We start from the raw sequence: 23,367 nt of genomic DNA on the forward strand, positions 1-23,367 counted from the left end.
GTCGTTTGGAGGTGAGAGCATCTTAGCATAGATAAGCACAGAAAAGCATACATATATGCTTTTGCTGATTCCATGTACAAGAGGCAGAATCTGAGCTCTATATCAGAGGTGGAACTCATGTGGCACTGCAGATGTTCCAACCCTACCTAGCATACACAATAGTGTTGGGAGTTGCAGTCCAAAAAGAACTGAAGGACAATATGTAGCTTGTGTGGTAAGGAACCAGGCCAGCCTCCAGATATGTGTGAGGCAAGCCTTTGTAAGGCCTGTCTCAAGTCTCCTGAGGAGAGGGTCTCTCATGAAGAATGCTAAGCAGATGTGAGCTCTCAAATTATGTAGAAACCACCACCCCACCAACTCATGGTAATCTTGCAATGGCAGTGCAGAAGCCATTGAGTGGGTTGGAATTTATAATAATAAATAAAATGTTATTGGAAATGCATTGTTGCTGAAATCCCAAAAGTAAACAGATGTGCATTAATGCTTCTTTGTGACCACTTTAATGGAGGATTTTGTGTGATGTCATGTGAAATCATTTTGTGTAATTTCACGATTTTTCTGGGATATTCACAAGATAAACTCTTAAGAAGGATGAATTTATATCTAGATGAGTGTTTTAGCTTTTATTTAGTCACACCCTCCATTTTTCTTGAATGTCCTACATTTTGTGATGCCTTGTCCTCTTTTGCGGTGAGGACATCTGGTCACCCTTCCTTCAGGTCACCATAAGTTGGAAATGACTTGAGGTCACACAACAACAACTTAGATGTCTGCAATAAACCCTGAGGGGATCCTTTGCTATTTGTTCAACCCACTGAGTGTGACCTTTGGTGAGTCACTAAATCTCAGCCCCAGAAACCCCTGTGATAGGTACACCTTAAGGTTGCCATAAATTGGAAACGACATAAAGGCACACAACACAGCCCTATTAATCTCTTGCAGCATAAAAAGGAGGATAAATAAAGCAATAATAATAGAAAGAAATGTGGCAGGACATTTAGCGCTTTACATTTTATATCCATGAACCCTCATGTGGAAATAAATACCAGTTCACTTGAAAGGTTTATCTGGAAGGTTTATCTATTCTAGATTGTTTTTAAATTGTAGATTTTAAATGATGAATTTTAGATGTGGATTTTTAAAATATGTGAACATTTTATTTGCCCTTTTAAATCGATGTGCGTTTTAACTGATGTTGTGTTGCTGTTGTTGTTTTGGATTTAATATTTTTGAACACCCCCCCTTTTTGTTTAACAATCTTTACTAAACAGCTGGTGATGCACGCTGTAATTTAAAAACAATGATTATTTACAAATGTATATTTTAAACTTACACTACAGTTTTATGACATTCACTGATGTCGTGATTTTAACGGATGTGGTTTGTCTGCAAATTGTGTTGTAACTGTTGGTTTTATACATGTTATGCGTTTTGTATTTTGACATGTTGTACAATACCTGGGACCTTAAGAAGTGGGAAAGAAATAAAACTTATTATTGTTCATTATATTATTATTCATTAATATTATGTTATATTATAGTGAATCAGTGTGGTGTAGTGGTTTGACATGTTTTGAGGTGCCAAATATCCTCTCTTCCCCCCAAAAGGAGTGCGCACAGAAGAGCATTTTAGCATTTTGTGTGTCTTGTTGTCTGCTTTTGCTTATATATGTTTGATGTTACACCCTTTGGTGGAAAGGGCATTATAAATAAATGTTGTTGTTGTTATCATTAAGAGAGCCAGCTTGGCAGTGGTTTGACTTGTTGGACTATGACTCTAAAGACCTGGGTTCCGTTCCTAGCTCAGCCATGAAACCCACTGGGTGACCTTGGGCAAGTCACACTCTCTCAGCCTCCTCAGGGGAAGGCAATGGCAAACACTCACTAAAGAAATCTTGCCAAGAAAACCCCAAGATAGGGTCACCTTAGGGTCGCCATAAGTAGAAAACGACATAAACGAACACAACATTATTATTGCCATTGTTGTTATTACACTCATCCCTCTATCTTTGCATCTTTATTTGTGGATTTGATTATTTATGGGTTTGATACGTTCTCTCTAGGAATATCGAGGTCCTCCTGCGCAACTCTATGGCCAGCTTTAAAAGTTGGCACTGAAAGACCTAGAGCTTCTGAGAGAGGACACTCCACAAGGCCTTTGTAGCTCCTCCAGGGCAGTTCTATGGTCAGTGTCTGTCCGATGTTGACCACAGAGTTGCCCTGGAGGACCTAGAGATTCCTAGAGAGGACACTCCACTAGGCCTTTGTTGCTCTTCCAGGGCAGTTCTATGGTCAGTGTCTGTCCGATGTTGACCACTGAGTTGCCCTGGAGGACCTAGAGATTCCTAGAGAGGACACTCTCCTAGGCCTTTCTTGCTCTTCCAGTGCAACTCTATGGTCAATATCTGATATAGAGTGTACCTAGAGTGTATTATCATCGTTATCTAATGGGAGAGGGGCGGGTAAGGAGTGAGTGCTATGCTAGGAACTGTGTGGTAAAGGTGCTGCTGCTGTTCCCTTTGCTTCCCCCTTTCCCCTCCTCCTCCTCCTCCTCTCCCCCCGCCCCTCGGGTGGGTCACGTGACCCGCAGAGGCCGCAAAGCAGCGCGGCCGTCTTTGCGACAGGGTGACAGCCAAAGGGCGCGACGAGGAGCGGCGGCGAAGGAGGTCGTCGTCGCCGCCGCCGCCTTCGTCTTTAGCTTCTTCTTCTGCTGCTGCTGCTTCCCGGGTGGGCGGGGGCGAGGGAGGGAAGGAGGAGGAGGAGAGCGAGGCCGAGGTGGTCCTTCCTCCTTCCCCTCATGGGACTCTGAGCAGAGGGGCTTGGCGCCCCCCCCGCACCCACAGCCAAGAGACCCACGCCCAGACGCCGCCTCCTCCTCCCCTGCCCTGCCCTGCCCTGGCCCCTCCAGGTGCGGAGTCCAGCCCCGCAGCAATGGCGTCCAACGCGGCGGAGAGGGAGATCTTCCTCACGGACCTCCAGCAGGTGAGAAGGAAAGGGAAACACTGCAGGACCCCTCCCTTCAGCCTCACCCCCTTCGCTCCCGCCTTCCTTTTCTTGACTTCTTTCCCTCCCTTCTTTACTTTCTTCCTCCTTCAGACCCTCCCCCTTCCTTCCTTCTTTACTACCCTTCTTTCCTACCCCCCTTCTTTCTTTCCTTCCTCCTGTCTTTACTTACTCCCTCCCTTCTTCCCTCCTTTCTTCCCTTCCTTGCGCTCTTCCTCCCTCGTTTCTTTCTTTTTCTCCTCCTTTATTTCCTTCCTTCCTAACTCCATCCATCCCTTCCTTTCTTCTTCACACCTTTTATTCCTTACTTCCTTCCTTTATTTATTTCCTTGCTCTCATCCTCCCTCCCTTCTTCCCACCTTTTACTTCTTTCCTCCTTCCTTCCCTTCTTTCCTCCCTCCCTCCCTCCCAGCCTCCTTGGAGTGGAGGTGGATCCGCCCCCTGGAGGCCCCCTTCCTCGCCTGGTTGGCGGCGCACTCTCTGCCCAGGAGTCTAATCTCCTTTGCTGGATGGAGCCTCTCTCTCTCTCCCTCCCTCCTCTCTCTCTCTCTCTCTCTGGATTAACTTCCTGGAGGTGAGTGGACCCCATCAGCTTCCCTCCCCGCCTGGTTTCTTTAACTGAAAGTCACACCTATCCTGCCATTCAAAGACATGGCCGTGTCAGTGTGGGAAATCAGAATGCAAAGAAAGGGAGGGGGGGGTCTTGTAGCACCTGGGTGACTAACTGAAAGAGAACAGTTGGTAGCCTGGGCTGCATCTGAGGAAGTAGGCTCAAGTCTGGTAAAGCTCATGCTGCCCACTTCTCTCAGCTAGTCTCAAAGGGGCTACTACTAGATCCCTTTCTGGCACACTGCTTATCCTAGAAAGCAAGCCGCCCCTTCTTCTCTCTCGCCTCCCTCTCTGTCTCTTCCTGGTTTACATGTGGCTCAAAGGAATCTCTTGGTGGGAATCTGTCCCGGAGTTAACTTTGCACAAAGGAATGTCGCTCTCTTTTTGCGGCTGTCATCCTGACTTAACAGTTTTTGTTGGTGTTTTCTAAACTTTGAAAACGTGTGCTGCGCTTGTTGCTTCAGGAAAGGAACAATTAGCGGTCTAGTATTTGGAGAGGATATGAGAACTGTTTTCTTCGCTGAACAAGTTGAGTCTCCCTTACCCAGAATTCCATGAGTGGCTGAGAGAGCAACACCTTGGCTTTATGACAGTCCTCCATACACACACTTTGTTTCTTGTGCATTAAACCTCCTTCAGGCTATGTGTATAAAGTGTACAAGAAACATACATGGATTTCAGACTTGGACCCCTTCTCCAAAATAGCTCATTATATATGTATAGATACAAATATTCCAAAACCTCAATTCCCAAACATTTCTGGTCCCAAGCATTTCAGATGAGGGAGACTCAACCTACAATGCCTTGCCTGTCTTATCTTTCAGCCTGCTTCTATGCAACTTAAAATCAGGTCTCTTAGGTCTAAAACACACTGCAGAAATAATCCAGTTATCCTGGGAGTAATCCAGAAATCCTGGGAATTGTAGTTTATAGTGGCACCAGAGAACTCTCTGACAGAAGGCTAAATGTCTCTCACAAAACTACAGTTCCCAGAATTCCATAGCACTGAGCCAGGGCAGTTAGAGTGGTATGGAACCAGATTATTTCTGCAGTGTGTTCTGGACCTTAGACATGCCCCCCAACACTTCGGTTGTTAATTGATTGCCTTTGGAAGACAGGGAAACACTGTTGCTATCTCTCCACCTCCCACCTGCCCCAGCCTTAAGGTTTGCTGGAGTGATACTACTGTACTTCTAAACTTCCTAAACATATACCTAGTAGTAACCTTTGACATCCATTGAAAGTGTAACAAATCCAATTTTCTGGCCAAGCAACACCCCCCCCCTTAAGTTTTATTTTTCTGAAACTAACGTTGTTACAGAGTCTGTACTCATGCTTTCAGCCACACATCAAATTCAGCAGTAAGTTACTTTCTTTCATAGTAAAGAACAAGGTTTTAAAATCATTAGTACTACATGCAAATAAAAAGAGACTTTCAGAATAAGAAATAGTACTGCTGCCTAGGGGGTTATATAAAATACTGCTGAAGCATAATTGCTAGAGTGGTAAATGTAGCCTTATATTTACCACTAACTGTCAGGTGTATCATAGGCAAATCTCAAGTGTTCTTCTCTTCTTAAATGTACTTTGTAATGGGAAAGAGACTGGAGGGTAAGCCAAGCCTGAGTCAGGTGTAATCACTGCTATAGGCTGTAAAAAACATTGTCTTGTAGCTGTCAATATATTTCAAAGCAGTGCAGGATATTGTTGGTATGCTTACAAAATAGTCTTTAGTATTTGGGGCTAAATATCTTGGCAGTATTATATCCCCTGAAGGGATATAATTGGCTATTTATTCCAAGATTTAAGCACATATGAACATTAATCCTGTGTCACATAATGGTTTTTTTTTTCTTTGTATGTACTTATATTATTTTAATAGTGGTGTCTTTTTTTTCCTCCTTATGGAAAGTGTCAAAATACTGTATTTGGGATAAAAATCCAGTGCCAATTTTCTTCATAGCATATGTTGTTGCAAGATGAAGCATACTGTGTATTTTACACATATTTTTCCCCTCAGAATTTGATAGTGCACAGAAGGTAGAAAGAAGGGAAGCAATAAAAAGTCCAGGTGTCTGAGCCAAGAAGACAGGGATTACCCAGGAAGTGCTGAAGGCATGTGTGGGTTAAAGCAGGCATTGGGTGCGCAGGGAGGACAAGGAGAAGACCTATGATATGTATTGTCGCTTGCTCCTAAAATTTTTATGATGACCCCTATGATTGTGAAATAGCTTTTCAATACTTGACATAAGAGGAAAATACAATCATTTCCCTGTTGGATGACCTTAATTGATAAGAATTTAGAAACTGAATCACATTCCTGTCAGAAAATTTAGCACTAACAATAAAAATAAGAAAAGTTTCACAAGTGGACAAAAGGAGGGGAGATATTTTGTGCAAAGCAGAAGTCATGGAGTAAGAAACAGGTTCATTATGCACTTACTATAGACATTTGAATAGTTATGCGCATAGGATTGGTTCTACCACTTTAGCTGTAGAAGGCAGAAACCTTATACTGTATATAATATACAATGCGCCCTTGTTATATGCAGGGGATCTGTTCTGGACACACACACCCCGCATAAAAGGAATAGTGTGTATGCTGAAAGCAGCGTATAATGTACCTGCGTATGACGCAGGCTCACTGTATGTTAAAGGAGGGTTGAATGAGTGTTACACCCAAATGGATATCTAGTTGGTTGACTTGTTAAAACTTCATAAAATTAGTTATGTATATCTGTTCTAATTCCTGAAGTGGTCATTTCATGTCTGACTTTTTGCTTTGCTTCATGTCAGCTGCTGGTTGTTAAATTATAGTAAGTTTATCTTTTTCAGATGGGGGATATTTTTAAAGTAGGTGCTTCGTATGTGCTGGAATTCTGTTCCGAGATTCCCCTCACGGTGCGGATAACAAAAAACACAGAACGTAAAGTCCTATTGTTGCTAATGGTGGCACGGTGTGTTCACAACCATGCTGGCACAGCCGCATACACACAATGCCACTGGGGTGAACGGGGCGGGGCTATCTGCAGATTCTCATACCACAGATGGTAAGCCTGCAGATGGCAAAAGCCAACTATATATTTACAGGTGTTCAGATTAATATTGCATCCAAGATGTGCCAACCACCAAAGTCTCATGTGAGATAAAATGTAGCCTGTCCCGCGCAGTGGGTGGAGGTCCGGAACAGAATCCCAGCAGATATGTATCATCTACTCTAAAAATAGTTGGGAAGGAGATTCCGCCATTCTCAGAGGGAGTACGTTCCACTGTCAAACAATACCTTCCATTGTCAGGAGGTTCCTCCTAATGTTTAGGTAGAATCTCTTTTCCTGCACCTTGAATCCATTGCTCCGTTTCCTAGTCTCCAGAGCAGCAGAAAACAGGCTTGCTCCATCCTCAATGTGACATCCCTTCAAATATTAAAATATGGCTATTATGTTACCCCTTAACCTTCTGTTCTCCGGGCTAAACATACCCAACTCACTGAGCCAATCCTTATAGGGCATGCTTCCAGACCTTTCGCCATTTTGGTCACCCTCCTCTGGACACACTCAGGCTTGCCAACATCCTTCTTGAATTGTGCTGGCCAAAACTGGAGACAGTGTTCTCTAGTTCTAGTTGCCCATCAACCACAGTTTGCATCAGTTGTTAGAAATATACTGGACAAGTTTGAATATAATGCTGACAATTTGTGTTATGATGACAAGCTAGGTAGCTTTAGGCTTGCAGAGTTCTCCCATCTTCTCTGCTACCACCAGCCAGGCTAAAAGGAGGAGGAGGTCAGAAGTTTCCACCTCCATTTCAGATAACCCATGGCACACTAAGCCCATTTTAAATTAATCATAGTATAGTGAACTTTGAGTAATCTTGACTGTAAATTGAAATAATTTGGCTTGATAAACTCTGGTTTAAAGACATCTTGTTTCAACTAACTCTTAAATTTGTCTCCAGTTAATTGGGTTAGAATGACAGTATAAGCTGCAGTTAACTGAAAATAAAAGAGAGGGCTTCCAAAGTTGTTCTTACTGTGATGGAAAGGAAAGGGTGAGCTTGTCAGCCCTATGCTCACTTGTCATCATAACACTAAACTCTGGCTTACTGTTACATGAAAACCAGCTTGCTGTATAATTTCAGGTGTTCTATATAAAGATTGTAAAATGGCTTTCTGAAATGAAACCAATGTAATGTAGTGAAAAGTGTTATTTGACATACTAGTATTTTAATCTTAAGGAATAGCTACCGAAGGGTGAAATGGAAGATATTTAACTTCTGAAAGGACACCCTAAATCAGTGATTTGCAAGCTTTTGTCCTTCAAATGTTTTGAACTTCAGCTTCCAGAATTCTTGTTGGTCAGGCTGGGTAGGGCTTCTAGGAGTCAAAGTCCAAAACACCTAGAGGACCAAAGTTTGGAAATCACTGCCTTAAATTATCTGGCTTCTGAGAGGTTGCTTTCAATGATCTGTATCTCATTGCATTGCATGCATATGTAGGAACTTTCAGTGTAACCCTAGGAAACTGCCATGTGAATTGGGCCATGGCTATGACAAAAACTAGGTAAATTGAAGTCCCTCCCTTATTTATACTCTCCCCTGTAAATTTCTTTATAGGATAGACCCTTGTTTTTAATTCTGGTGGAGTTCTTTTTTCCTTAGTATATGCAGTAGCATTTGTCATAATTAAATGACCAAAATAGAAGGGAAGAAGATTTTGTTAGTACAGTTTTCGTGGGGGATCCGTTTCAGACTCCCCTTCAAAAACAGGAAATCGCTGGTATTCAAGCCCCATTGAGTTGAATGGCGGGGCGCATCTTGTCCCCCTCCGTTTATCACTTGCAAATGGGTGAGGGGCGTGGATTCTAAGTCTGCGAAAATGGAGGGGCGACTGTATTGCCATTTTAACCTCAAGATGTGAACACTGAGATAAGATAACTATTAAAAATTTGCAGTAACTATTAGAAAATAAATCAGCATAATCTTGAGATATTTTTAACAGGAAAAATACATTTGTAAAAAGCTTTGTTTTACAGGTTATCTGGGTTCAGGTGCATCGAATCTTCAGAATCAAGGTATAGAAATGGTAGGTCTGGAGTAGGGGGAGGAAAGAAATAACCCCCAGGGATGCAGTTTCCCAACTTCTGGTTGAGCACTACAGAAATAAGCTGTAGCATTTGCCTTTGGCTTTACACACACACCTGCTCATCTTGAAACAGGAATTCATACATTTTCAGTTCAATTTTAGATTAAGAATGGCTTGTTGTAGCATCTGAGCATGGTCAAATTGTGTAAATCTTTACCGGCTTCTTGAAACAAACCAAGTTCAAAAACATAGGCCCAAAACACATGGGCCAAATAAAGCGGGTTCTGGCCGCTGAGGGGGTGTGACGTTCAAATGACACATGCTCCCAAAGCAGTTGGAAGCTGCTCCGAAGCTGTGATCCAGTCCTTTGGACCAGATCAGAAAGAGTGGAAATAACCTGTCTCCTGGCTGCAGCCCACTTCGGAAGCAGGCAGTCCCAGTGCTATCACAACTCTTTATCAGCTGTGTGCTTTGCTCCATAGTTTATGAAAGCTGGTTTATTTCAGCAAATCATAATTAAGAATATGGCTGAATATGGTTAAGGTGAAATGAAAGTTTTCTTCTAGTTGTGGCAAAGAAGAGAAGAGATGGGGAGATCATAAAACTCCAAAGGGTCACAGAGACTGTACCCGAATGCAATCAAGGGAACATTGAAGAAAGTAAACTGAAATATTAATTTTTTGAATATTTAGAGTAATAGTATTATGTCAGTATTTGACATAGTTTTAAAGAAAATCCTGCTATGAATGATGTTGCATCTGTATACCTTTGTGGTGGTACATTATGATTCTAACAGGGAGGAGGAACATGTGGCTTCCATTACACCTTAATGTTGGCTGTGCTGACAGGCAGTGAAAGATATAGTCTAACAGCTGGAAGACCACATATTCTCTAGCTATTTTAGGTACTTGATAGATTGCTTTAGATGTTTGCCTCTCAATAATAGCTAACTGATAACAATATGTGAATGGAGTCACAGGATTGAAGAATTATCATGCTGAAGAAATCACTTGCCTGATATTATTATTATTATTATTATTAATTTGTTTTTGCCTTTATGCTTCTTTTTTGAAAGCTTGAGTCAGTAAAGATGAAATATACACTCATACACTTATTTATTTATTTGAATTATTTTTAGGTCTTATGTGCAGGCTAGCTAGGGAAAAGTCTTTAATCTGGTTCCATAGGCAAGGCTCTAACAGTATATTTTGTCATCCACTAATATTGTTTTTCTTTTTTCTCCTGCTGTCATCTTTGGTATCAAAACCTGATTCAAAGGGTTTCCCAGACATCTGAAGAAGGCTTTTAGGTTGAACAGGGCACTTCAGGAAGGAAGAGAAAATCAGTGTTTGTGGTGAAAGTAGTGACATTCAGTAGAAGTCCACTATTGAATCCTTGCCATAATGTTTAAATAGTAGCTGAGAAAAAAAGTCTTCAGATTTCTTTTTGATTCCACCTCAGACCTTGTAAAAATATATCAGACTGTTGGTTATCTTTAAAAACATGATACCCTTAATGTGATTTTTTAAAAAAGAGATGTCTTTTAAAATGTGTCAGGGAATTTGAAACAGAAAATACAGTTGCAACTAAGTTGTTTGGGCAAATTTTGTGTATTGGATGACAAAGTAGTTGAACCAACTATGTATTGCTTATGTTTGCTTTGTCTAATAGTTTGCACTCTTTTTCCATTTTGGCTTTCCTTTTATTGTTTTCAGTGTCATTTCTGAAATTCCTCCAGGGCTGCATCCACACTTTAGAAATAATCCAGGGTGACACCACTTTAACTGTCATGGCTCAATGCTAGGGAATTCTTGGAAGTGTAGTTTTTTGTGGCACCAGAGCTCTCTGACAAAGAAGGCTAAATGTGGGAGGAAGCAGGGAGGAGATATGAGATATTTTGAGAAGCAATCATATGAGCCAGATTTCCTTAGCATTGGACCATGGCAGTTGAGGTGGTGTCAACCTACATTATTTCAGCAATGCGGGTGCAGTCCTAGTTGGGTAGATAGCTTGTGTATTGTTCTGGTAAGTTGTATTTTGACTTATTCAGAAGGCCTTTACCCACAAAGTTTGTATTTTGAATCTTTGAAATGGGACCCAAATACTATTCTAGTGAGATATTTTTCTAGATTCAAATGATTCACAGCATTGAGGGTGTAGTCAATTAAACTGTATTATTGTCAAAGACTAGCACAACATAGAAGGAAATGAGCACTTGTTTTGTTTCAAAAAGCAGCAGCAGACCCACAGACAAGGAGGCTGACTTCAGCAGGAGAGCAGGAGTGACTTCCCCATGACTGGAATGAGCTCTGTAGTGGTTTTGATCTTTTGACTTGAGGATACCATCATTTACTCCCCCCTCCTCCCCAAAGGAAACATGAAAAAGAAAAAGAAGAGGTACTAAAAGGAGTACACAATAGAATAATAACCTCTCCTTTTTCTTTTTTCCCCCTGCCCCCCTCCAATCTCTTTAGTTTTGGAAGAACCACATTGTTCATTACACTTAGCAACTGGTTTAGTTGCTCACTACAAATCTAAATATGAAAACATGACTGGTTTCCTACTCTAGGTTGTGTAGTCAGAGCTTAAACTATGGTTTTCCAGTTCAAATGAAATGAAAAGCAGTAGTTTAATAAACCTAGGAGTTCTGAATTCGAGTGCATTTGACAGGGAAGAGGAAGTATAAGGGCACAATGATTGTTCTTAGTTTAATAATTCACAGTTCATAAGAGTACGATTTCTGTGAAGTCAAAGGCTTTCATGGCAAGCATCCATAGTCTTTTGTGGGTTTTTAGGCTATGAAGCTGTGTTCTAGAATGGGTTTTTCCTGACATTTCGCCAGCAGCTGTGGCTGGCATCTTCAAAGAATGCTGGCATGGAAGAGAGTGGGGTATATATACTGTTGGTTGAGAGGGAGTGATTTACATGTTAATCTGTGTATTATTCTGTTGGTTGAATGGCAAGTTCTCAGGGTGTCTATTTAATTAATAATCCATTTGCTGCTGGGAAATTCCCCTGATTCTGGGTGGTTTGCATTTGCATTTGCTGGGTCTTGATTTTGGTGTTTTTCAAGACTGGTAGCCCAGCTTGGTTTACTTTAAGGGTTCCTTCTATCCTGTTGAAGTTGTCCAGGTGTTTATGGATTTCAATGGAACATGGCCTCATAGCCCAAAAAAACCCACAAAAAATTCTGTTTTAGTGTATGATGAAAGGCAGGTTCTGGATTTGGAAATGTTGAAGACTGCTGTTCTGGAAGAAGTATGGAGGGTACCACTTCTTTTTAAGCAAGTTATCAAAAATCTGAGAAGGTGGTTCATCGTAGAAAATCTAAAGGTGAAGGTGTTTTTTTTAACAAACTGAGATCATTCTGTAGCAAAAGGAAATATACAAAACAACTAAAAGGAATATAAAGTACATTATAGAGGAAGATGCTTGAGCAATGGGTGCATGCTACTTATAGAATTAACTGATACTTAAAAGCTTGCATTGGCTTTTGATAAGTTCTAAAGTTAGAAGCAGCTCTGGAAAAGTAAGAGTAGTGTAAATCAAACATGCCTGACTACTGTAGCATTCTTGAACTGTTGCCCATGTAGAGCTCTGTAATCTCCTTTAATGGAGACATGTTTTCTTTGATAGCAAAGTTTGTTTGTTTGATAGACTAAATTTTAGACCCAAGATGGTAATTGTCTTTTCTGTTTTTTTACTTGAAAATTACTAACTTTGGCGGCAGAGGGAAATCAGCTAGACTTACCATCTTCTATTCTTGATTTGGTTTCATCCACTTTAATTCATTTTTGGAGTGTGCAGATCACAAATAGTTGCTATTTTAAGCACAAAGATTGTGAATGTGCATTCATATGGAGAGTTGACCTGGAACCATTCACTGCAGATTTTTTTAAGGTCTCATTTGGGTAATCTATAAATTTTCTCCTTTTAAGTAACATTAATATTGGCAACACTGTGGAATTTTGCTTATAGGATGTTACATCATTAGAAAAGGGCAGCAGAAAGCCATTTTCATTTATTTCCCATCCTTCCCACAGTCCTGAAAATCTGTTCCAAAGGATTGACTGGAAGAATGTTGTTGTAGCTTAGGGGACTGCAGTGAGGAGGTGAAACCCATGAAAACCAGAATTGAATCCTTTCTTAGTTCTGGGGTGGGGAGGAAGAATGGAAATTTCTTCCATAGATGTAAGGGGCTCTTTTCCTCATGCAGCGTCAACTCAAGCTCTTCCACTGCTTGAGACTGGAGCAAAGTGCCACCCTCCACTGCAGCACCAGTAGCATCCTCCCACCCCCATGGAGGAGATACAAAAGCATAGATTATCCACCAGTTAAGAAACTCAACCAGTTTTTCTCTTGACCAACTTACAACCTGCCCATGCAAGGCGTGGGGAAGAGGAAGTAGACATCACCAGTGGAACAACACCTCCCCCAAGCTGGTGAAGGCACAAGTGATAACAAAGGCCCTGCACCTAGACTGCTATTAGCAGCCATCTCTTAAATGGGGGCTTCTTGAATGCCTGGCTCTGTGGATAGGGGGAAATGACTAGGAAGATCACCAATACTGCAACACAGGCTGTTTTTCCAACCATCTTGTCCTAGATGCACTGAGGAAACAGCTACCTTGTACAGACATGGTTGGTGCTGGTGGGGACTTTTGCTGCCATCATCTGAGCTTCATTGTCTTGAAGGGGAAGACAATGCCACAATATCTGATTCCTCTTCTCTGGGTGCATAGGCAGGCAACTGGCCAGTGCGTGGGCAAGGGACAAGCCATCTCCATTTATCTCCTTAAGCTTTTGGTACCACTTCATGATCTCCTCCAGAAGGTGGGGTTGTGCTGCTACCAGGTATATATGACTTTCTCTCTACCTTCATTACTCTTGAATTTCCTATATGCACTCCGGAAGCAGCTGCTGGTTGCATTTGAGGCTTCTTCCCTTGCTGCTTCGGGTCACTTTGAAGGTATGCTGTTTAAATGACACACACATCTTAAGAGGCCAGAAGCTGCACCAAAGCTGTGTTGTAGTCCTTAGGACTGGAGCGTGGCTTCCAGCCTCTTTGGACACATATAGCATTTAAAGAGCTTACCTCCAAGCTGACCCGAAGCAGCTTTATTTTGGCCTGTCTGTTCGGCTGCTTAGTAAATTTGGTGAAGGCTTGAAAGACTTTCTTGTCATTAAATGACTATAGAGAAAATATATATATATATATATATCCCTTCTTGAAACAGCTTCACTGGCTACCAGTCTGCTTCCAGGCACAATTCAAAATGCTTCTTATGACCTATTTAGTCCTAATGGCTCAGGTCCAGACTATCCAAGAACCTAGGGTTGCCATAAGTCAGGACCTCCAAACCGGGACAAATGTAGGACACATTTTTTAAAAATGGAAGACACGCAAAAAATTTGAGGGTTTTTTAAAAATGTTAATATAAATGCATGTTTTTTAGGCATGATCAAAATAGAGGACATTTTGGCATTATTCTTAGACAGATGGCAGAAATGTACTTGCCCTCGGGTTCAACTGTACTTCTCAGAAGTGTGTACTTGGTCAAGGGACTGTGGTTTTTCTTCACTGTGCATGAGTTTGTAAAAATCACAGCAAGTTACATTGGCCGTGCCTCAGAGGCTTGTTGATATCAATATCACCACCACCATCATCATCATCACTATAATTGTCCAAGAAAGGCAGACTTGTTAGCATTCAAAGCGCCATAAATACACAGAAAATGCACTTGCATATATTTAATAATAAAAAATAATGGGAAAAAAATAAAAAACAAGGCAGGGGTGTATATATTTAATAATAAAAATTAACGTAATAAAATAAAAAACAAGCAATAATAAAAATTAATGAAACAAAATAAAAACAAGCAATAATAAAAATTAATAAAATAAAAAAACAAAAAATAAGTATTTTATATTTTTAAAAATTAATTTAAAAAAAAAACCCAAGGCAGACTTGAAATGGCCACTGACTCACCTTTACACATCCTGCTCCCTCCCTTCCTCCTCGGCACAAGGGCTCCTTGGGAAGCCCCGCGCGAGGGTGCGCATGTGGAGGATGCGCACACGCTGCCGCTGACCCATGCTGTGGTCAGGGCGGTGTACGCAAGCAAAGAGGAGCCCGTCCCCTTTGGCCAGCTGGCCAATGGCCGGCTGGCCCAAGGGGACAAGCTCCTCCGTCATAGCCCCACGTGTGGGCGGGAAAGCCCTGCCGCGGGTGGTGCGGCGGCGGTGGCGGCAGCGCTGGCGAGGAAGAGAAAGGCGGCGCTGCCCAGGAGCAGGAGAGCGGCGCTGCCCAAGAAGAGGAGGAGGAGGTGGGTTGGCAGCCAGCCGCATTTATTTAACCGATCTTCTCTCTCCCTACATCCCTACTTGCACTCTCCGCTCTGGTAGCCAAAGTCTCCTCTCTCAACCCAGGATTTTCTCTGCCCCATCCCGGATCCGTCCCTTCTCTCTTGCTGCCCCTCATTCCTGGAACCTTCTTCCTCTGCATGCACGGCTCATCACTTCCCTAACCAGCTTTAAGGCTGAGCTGAAAACCATATTGTTTAGGGAAGCATTCTCAGGGAATTTGTGATTGTCATCTGGCTGTCTGATAATATTTGATGTGATGTGATTTGTTTTATACAGGGGTACCCCGGGTTACGAATTTAATTCGTTCCGCCGCCGCTTTCGTAACCCGAAAGGCTTTCGCAAGCCGAAAACCCATAGGCGCTAATGGGGAAAAGCCGCGATTTGGTGCGAAAAAGCGCCGAAAAGCACCAAAATTTCTTTCGTAACCCGAAATAACCTTCGCATTCGTATCCCGGGGTACCACTGTATTTGATGTTTTTAATTTGTTTTTTCTTTTCTATATGGTAATTTTATCTATTCCTCTTTTATTGTTATTATTTTAGAATGTAATATATAAAAGCCTGCCTTGGGCAGGCTTTTATATACAGTATTCTTTAATTTTACCGACTTTGTACAGCGCTGTGTATAATTACAGCGCTTTAGAAATAAAGTTTAATAATAATAATAATAATAATAATGGCCGCATGAGCGGGGCTGGCCTGAAGGCAGGACAAAGGCCGGGGTTGGGGGGAACCGGACCGGGGCAGGCAGGGGGGCCCCAAAAGCGGAATTGTCCCGGGGGCCGCCGGGATATGGCATCCCTACAAGAACCTCTATCTTTTTCTTTGAACCTGCCACAGTTTTACAGTAATTGAAGAAGGGCTTTCTCTCCATCTCATCATATTCCCAGACTTGTCTGATGAGGACACAGGAACCAGCCTTCTTCTACTCCTAGGGAATTTAGTTTTGCCCTTCTCGTTTCTCTCTTCACCAGCATGCAGAGAACTTTCTATTTAAAGAGGCCTTTAGCCTTTAACTGGTTGAGGAAGAAGGAAGTACTTTTAAAAAATGTAGCATATTCTGAAGAAAACATGTGGATCTCCACAATAAAATAGCTTTTTACAGAAGAAAAATGTAGCTTTGTTATACATTATGTATTAAAATCATTGTTTTAATTGAACTTATTTTTTACTGATGTTTAAATTTTTGTACCACACATTTTTAACTATTTTGTTTTAATTTAAACTGTAAACTATTTTGAGTACCATTTTTGGCGAAAGGTAGGCTATAACTCAATTAAGTAAATTCATCCAGTCTCATGGTTGTTATAGCTTAGTGTTGTAAACATTAGCTGTATTTGCAAAGGAGATATTCCTGTTCATGTAGAAGTTATCCACCTGAGCAACATCTCTGATTTTCCAGTGTACTTTCTCACGTGGGGAGACTCCAGAGCAACAGGAACCTCCACTCTAAAGACGCATAACTTTCCATGTGAGCAAACAAACAACAGGAAAGGGCTAGGCACTCTCCTCTCACATGGTGAGGAGAATGAGGTGACTAATGCCTGAACATGCTTATCCATGAAAGAAAAATGGATACATTCCTACCAATTAAAAATCTGTCTACACCACCCCAAAATTTCTTCCAGGGTCAAACAGTTCTCTGTGATGGGACAAGGGACAGCTGTAATAGAGTGAGGAAATTGGGAGAATTGAGTGGGGCTGCCCTGCCCTGCAGGTTGTGAAAGATATTTCTGGTCCCAAGCCAACATCTTCCTTATCTGTTCCACGTTTGGATCCCAGCTCTGTTAGAGAAAATATTAGGATATATATGCATGACTCAATTGGCAGTGAATAGGAAGCTACTGTAGATATCCATATAAAATCCATGCTTTTCAGTATATCAATTAATGATTTCTCAGAAGGATGATCAATACCTAAATAAATAAATATAAGTAAATAAATATGATCAGTCGTGCTCAAGACTCTCTTTGTATTTAAGTGGAGACATTTTTGAAGAAGGACAATTGGGAATGCATAACCCAAAATTATTTACCCTTTGTTGCCCATGAAGCTCTCAGGGCTGAATCTAATAAAGGTATTTTTCCTCAAATAAGAGGATAAACTAAGCTAAGAGTGTATCCATACTGGGGGGAAAAGCAGTTTGATACCACTTTAACAGCCATGATTTCATCTTATAGAATCCTGGGATTTGTTGTTTGGTAATGCACCAGAGCTCTCTAACAGAGAAAACTGAAAACCTCACCAAATTATACACCCCAAGATTCCATAGGATGGCACCATGACAGTTAAGGTGGTGTCAAACTGCTTAATTTCTGCAGTGTGGACAAACTGTAAGATTATATCCTGCCTTGAGCAAATTCAGAAAGAAATCTTAATGAAATACTTGAACTGTCTGTTTTAAAAGCAAAACGCCCAAGTATATGTAGTTTTATAAAGTTGTCTTGAATTTTTAAAATATACATTCTTTAGAATATATTCTGTTTGTGGATTTGTAGAACATCCTCTGGGTAAGATGAGATACTGAATATGCATTCAAGATGGGTGATACTTTTTACTGTATACTTCTTTTAAAGTTCAATGGGCTGAAATACTTCATCAAACACACTTCAGCACAGCACATTGCTGAAATCCGGTTGTCATGAATGAAAAACCATTATATGTCTTTAAAGTCAGTATGCCAATTATTTCTGTTGTGGTGAGCTTGCCCAGGTGTGCTAGCATCAGAAGTCATTAATGAGTTCATTGAGCATGTTTCACAGAGGTAAGGGAAATGCAAGGAAGTAATTGCATGCCTAACACATGGGCGCCATGCCAATCTGTTACTGCAAGAGGATTCAGGTATGATAAGAGAGCAATAAGAGGATGGCATAATAGATGAGGTATTGCTGGAGGTAGAGCCTCCTTTTAGCTATTATTAAAAAAAGAAGGAAAAAAGCTGGATAGGAGAACCAAAATATAATTGTCTGTGATCGATTTTGAAAGAGGATTGGAGGTACAACAATCAACCTGCCCTAAGGTAATCTGACCATTTTATAACCTGAACACATGGGAAATAGTGAACTTCATCCCCTGTTCTATAGGTACGGGTACAGCAATAAGACATTGAAATGCATTGAAACAGGACTTTCCTGACTTCCAAGAACTGCTGCTTATTTTTTGGCTTAGTCCACAAACATGCTTTTCTGCCTGGGAAAATTAAAAAACAAAACAAAAAACAGTCCTGTTTGTGAACTAGAACAAGTGCAACCAGGAAAATGAATTCTTGTCCAGCAGGTTTTTTAATGTCTAATACATTTGTTCTTTTTGACCACAGTGATTAGAACCAGAAATCACTTAAAATGTGTCTAGTTTGTAAAATTTATTTCTGAAACAAGTCTGGAAATATCTGAACCAACCACACCTAAACTTTAGTGCTGGCACACAGAAATCGAAACTATTTATCCTGCTTTTGTGGTTTGACGCTTGTTGTTGCTGTCTTCCAATCAACTTTGACTGGTAACCCATAAATGACACCTCCAAGCCCCCTTGTCCTCAACTGTTCTGCTCTGCTCAGGTTCTGCAGGCTCAAAGCCATGCTCTCTTTCATTGAATCTGTCCATTTAATATGTTGCCTTCCTCTCTTTATGCTGCCCCCTTTTCATGGTACAGTATTAGTGTCTTTTCCAGTGAGTCATGTCATCTTGTTATGTGGCCAAAGTACAACAGCCTCAGTTTCCTTGGCTTCCAGGAAGGCTTGATCTGCTCTAGTTCCCATTTGTTTGACTAATAATGTAATATACTGAGGTAGAATTCAAAGACATAGGTCCAAAACACACTGCAGAAATAATCCAGTTTGAGACCACTTTAACTGCCCTGGCTCAATGCTAGGGAATTCTAGGAACTTTAGTTCTGTGAGGCATTTAGACTTCTCTGTCAAAGAACTCTGGTGCCACAATAAACTACAATTCCCCAGATTCCCTAGCACTGAGCCAGGGCAGTTAAAGCAATCTTAAACGGGATTATTTCTGGATTGTGTTTTGGACCATAGCTATGTTAGTCTGGAATATCAGTATGCAAAGTGATCTTGTAGCATCTTTGAGACCAGCTGTGCAAATAAATTTATAGCATAAGCATAGACTTGTCCCATGATGCACCTTCAGATACATGTGAGGAAGTAAGCAAGTCTACAAAAGATCCATTTGCATATTGTAATAAACTGCACTATATTTCTTCAACTAGAGTATTATTTTCTGATTGTACTTTGTCATTTTTCAATTCTTTTTCGTTATTAACACAGTTCAATATATACATTGAATAATTTTGAGCTTGTGGCTTTATTTTTTTAACTGGGCCTTCTGACACTTCTTGAATATTCTATCTGCTAATCAGATGCTACATTTTGGATGCAAGCTTATCTGAGAGCTTGGAAAAAAGTACTGTTTGGACTACAATTCCAAGAATCCCCTAGCCATTGGCCATGCTTTTTGGGGGTGTTGTATGAACGGCTATCCAGAAAATAATGTTTCTTTCAGGAATGTGTGTTTGTACAGAATCTGTCTCAGAACAGCGTGATGGACTTGAATCCTGATTAGGGTCTTAAGTTGATGATGACCTATAAAGCCCCATATGACTTGTGTCCAGGCTTTTTGAAGGACCACATATCTCTTTATGAGCCCATTACAGTGCTAAGATTATCTGGAGAGGCCCTTCTTTCTGTCCCACTACCTTCCCCTTTGATGGGAAGAACAGAGAGAGCTTTCTCAGTGTCTGCTCCCAGACTTTGGAACTCCGTTTCTAGGCAGGCCAGAATGGCCTCATCTTTACTCTCCTTCTGTCCTCAAATTAAAACAGACTCAACTGTCAGACTTTTGGAAACTGGCTTTTGATGCTGTATAGTGCATGTTGTAAGGAGCCCTGAGTCTCATTATTGAGAGAAAGGCAGGATATAAATGAATAGTAGTATTAGTAGAAGATGAATAGGTAGTGGTAGTGGTAGCAGTAATTCTCTATCCATCAGTGCCTTTGGAGGTTTTCTTGATTTTCTAATACTGGTAGCATTAGTTGTGTACTAGCCTCACCAATTTTTCCATCCCACATTTTTAGGCATGTCCTAATTTGTGCAGAATACTTCTTTTTCCATCATGGAGGATTTATTCTGTTTTTGTTTTTATTTTCAGTCACTTCCAATCCCATACAGTGGTGCCTCGGGTTACGAAATTAATTCGTTCCGCCGCCGCTTTCGTAACCCGAAAAGCATTCGCAAGCCGAAATGCCATAGGCGCTAATGGGGAAAAGCCGTGATTTCGTGCGAAAAAGCCGAAAAAAGCACCAAAAAAAATTTCGTAACCCGAAAAAACATTCGTAACCCGGAACAATTATTTCCTATGGGATTTTTTCATATCCCGGAAATTTCGTAACCTGGGTATTTCGTATCCCGGGGTACCACTGTATTTTGATATTAGAAAAGTAGCCAAGTTGGCTAACAATGCAAGTTTAAAACAATTAAAAGTTACTCCATTTTGGGGGGAAATCATTAAATAAGACTTTAACATTAAATAAGACTTACAGCCAGGAGTTGTTGCTGTTGTCATGTGTCTTCAAGTTGTTTCTGATTTATGGCGACTTCAAGGTGAATCTGTCATAGGGTTTTCTAGGCCAGGTTTGTTCAAAGAAGGTTTACCATTGCCTTCCCATGAAACTGAGAGCATGTGACTTGCCCAAGGTCACCCAGTGGGTTTCATGGCCAAGCTGAGAGTTGAACTCTGGTCTCCAGAGTTGTAGTCCAACACTCAAACCACTAATGCTGGCTCTGTACATGGCATTTAAATGAAGAAAAAGATAATGGACAAGGTGTGAGTCTTCAAATGCTTTTATCTTCTTTCAAACCTACTTGTGTAATGCTGTCAGTATGAAAGTGTTTAGTTTGGAGGACCAGCATGCAGAGATGTCAAATTTCCAGAAATTTTGAAACATTGGGGGAAATCCTGGTTTCCTCCCGATTTCTTCTGGAAAACATTGGAATGTTTCGGAATATTTGGGGGAAATGCAGCATTATTCCCCTTTACAGATTGCAAATCACTTTGTTACTTTACAGATATAAAATATATTATGTCTTATTTAGTTTGACATAAAATTATTCATGTTTGAAAAGTACCGTTTATACAATCAGTAATTACAAATAGAATGTACTTGTAAACATTTTAATTTTTGTTACAAGGGGAGCTACAAAGTTCTGAACTGTGAGTAACTACATGAGTAACCGTGTCCTAACCAATTCAATTTTTTCAGGAAAAAAAGGTAGAAAATAATAGTTTTCCCTGAATTTTTCCAGGGTTTTGTCACCCTTCATATCTCTGCCTGCATGCAGAAATATTACATGATTATATGCCTATCGCCCATTTTTTAAAACGCTGCCAGATTGATTACTCATACTGTTTGATAGTGCTTCCATGAAGGCAGCCTTCCTGAAACCTAGTGCCCTCCTGGTGTTTTGGATTATAGTTCCCAGCATTCCTAAGCAATGGCAATGCTGGCTTGGGTTTCTGGAAGCTGAGATGTAACAACATCTGGGAAGTATATGGTCAGAGAAGACTGCATGAACATATCTAGACTGGTGGAATTCTTTCTTTTTTTCCCCTTTAGATCTTCTGGGGTACCTGTAGTGACATAAATATCAGTCTGAGTCATGAGTACTTCAGTTGCAAACTTGCTTAACTTGCTATACCACTGTAATAAATAATACTTCCTTCATCTATATGTTTGCTTATTCTATTATGTACTACAGTCTTGCTGCTGACAGTCTCTGTATATGGCATGCAGTATAAGAGGGCTGCACCAGACATACTTTACTTTAATTTAATCTACTCATGTTTTATATATGGAATATATTTTTCTATAAACAGGAAGATTTTTCTCAAAGGTTGGTGGCAAATATTATAATTCTATGTAATCTATATGCTTTTATGATTTCTTGCTTTTTCATGTTTAGACCTTTCATGTGATAGTTGGATAGAAAAATGGTCTGGTTTAGATGTAAAGTTGAACCATCCCTTAGAGTCACACAAATGCGTTGGGAGTTGCCAAGATCAAACCAGCCAAGATCAAACCAGGCTTTCTGCTGTTGGCTTGTTGCTTTGAGCATGGGAGTAGATGCTTCCGATCCTTTGGCATTTGGAGGAAGAGTAGTAGGGAGCTTTTCATCCCAATACTTAGGCAGAATTGTTTCACTTCTGATAGTTTTGATTAAGCATTTTTTCAGAATGAGTTCTTGTGTTCAGGTAGGAGTAGAAAAGATGTTGTATTTGCTAATCATCCTTCTCATGCAGTTCTTGTTAAGGCAAAATGGAAATGGTTCCAAATGAAAGAACAGTCCATTCTGTTATTTGGAGGAATGTGTAACTGTTTTGAATGTTTAATAGCCTGCATTCATTGTTTTTCTCCAAGTGCCAGGGTTACATGCTAGAGGTAGTGGTCACCAAGGTAGATGTAGCTTAAAAGAGGGGTAGTGAATGTGTGGTGCATCAGCTGTATCAATTAGGGCTCCCTAGAGATTTCAGACACCATTTTAAAAAAAATTGAGGAGGGATTTTTTGCTCACCCAAACCTTCAAGATTACTTCAAACTTCTGCAAAATACAATATTTTAACCCCTCAAGCCGCCTCCCCACATACCTTAAAATGGAGGGGAAACCCAAAATATTGATAGAAAATCAAGAAAAAACAAATCCAGAAATGTCCTGATACTGCTTCTGGTTACACTGGGCATGCTCTCATGTTCTCCACAGTTGCCTGTCCTGGCTTAAAACAAGGATCTGTCTTTATCATACTCTCTGTCTTTATAATTTGCTCTTTCGCCTCATTTCTGTCTCCTTGTTCTGTCACTCTTTGTCTCCTCTTCTCTCTCCTGCGTTCCTCTTTGTTACATAGAACTGTCCATCTTCCATGTACAGAGAGATGTGCAAGGGATGGCTGTGGAGGAATCTTTTTTCCATGTCTTCCTCTTTTCCTATGCAGAGACCTGATTCATCATATTTGCTAATTGTTAGATGCTTGTATTTCTATTTGCAAAATCATTTTATAGTTTATGTTTTTGATGTATGCAGTTGGAGAACTCTGGCTAACAGGGTACCGTAGAAGAACCATCAATAAATATTTGGGGCTTTGCAAGGCAAGGCTAACTTTGAATGTTATTTTCCATAAATTGTTGTTATTGAGACTTTTGAGATCCCTTTGATGATCTGTTCAAACTATCACCTTGAAGTCTTCTAGAAATGAATACTACAAAAAGCATTTAAAAAGCAGTGTGGCCATCATGCAGAGATATACTTAAGG

The 23,367-nt window shown here is 40.7% G+C and overlaps 1 protein-coding gene across 1 annotated transcript in view; it reads left to right on the plus strand.

Annotated features, from left to right (window-relative positions):
- The first annotated feature begins 2,769 nt into the window (after positions 1 to 2,769).
- Positions 2,770 to 23,367, plus strand: part of PKN2 (protein kinase N2) — a 67,930-nt gene continuing 47,332 nt past the window's right edge. Inside the window, exon 1 of the mRNA XM_042463083.1 lies at positions 2,770 to 2,981. Coding sequence (XP_042319017.1) covers positions 2,931 to 2,981 — 51 coding nt within the window. The 5' untranslated portion in view covers positions 2,770 to 2,930. The remainder of the gene's footprint in view (positions 2,982 to 23,367) is intronic.

Source organism: Sceloporus undulatus, chromosome 4 (genome assembly GCF_019175285.1).
Source record: "Sceloporus undulatus isolate JIND9_A2432 ecotype Alabama chromosome 4, SceUnd_v1.1, whole genome shotgun sequence".
NCBI classification, from domain to species: domain Eukaryota; kingdom Metazoa; phylum Chordata; class Lepidosauria; order Squamata; family Phrynosomatidae; genus Sceloporus; species Sceloporus undulatus.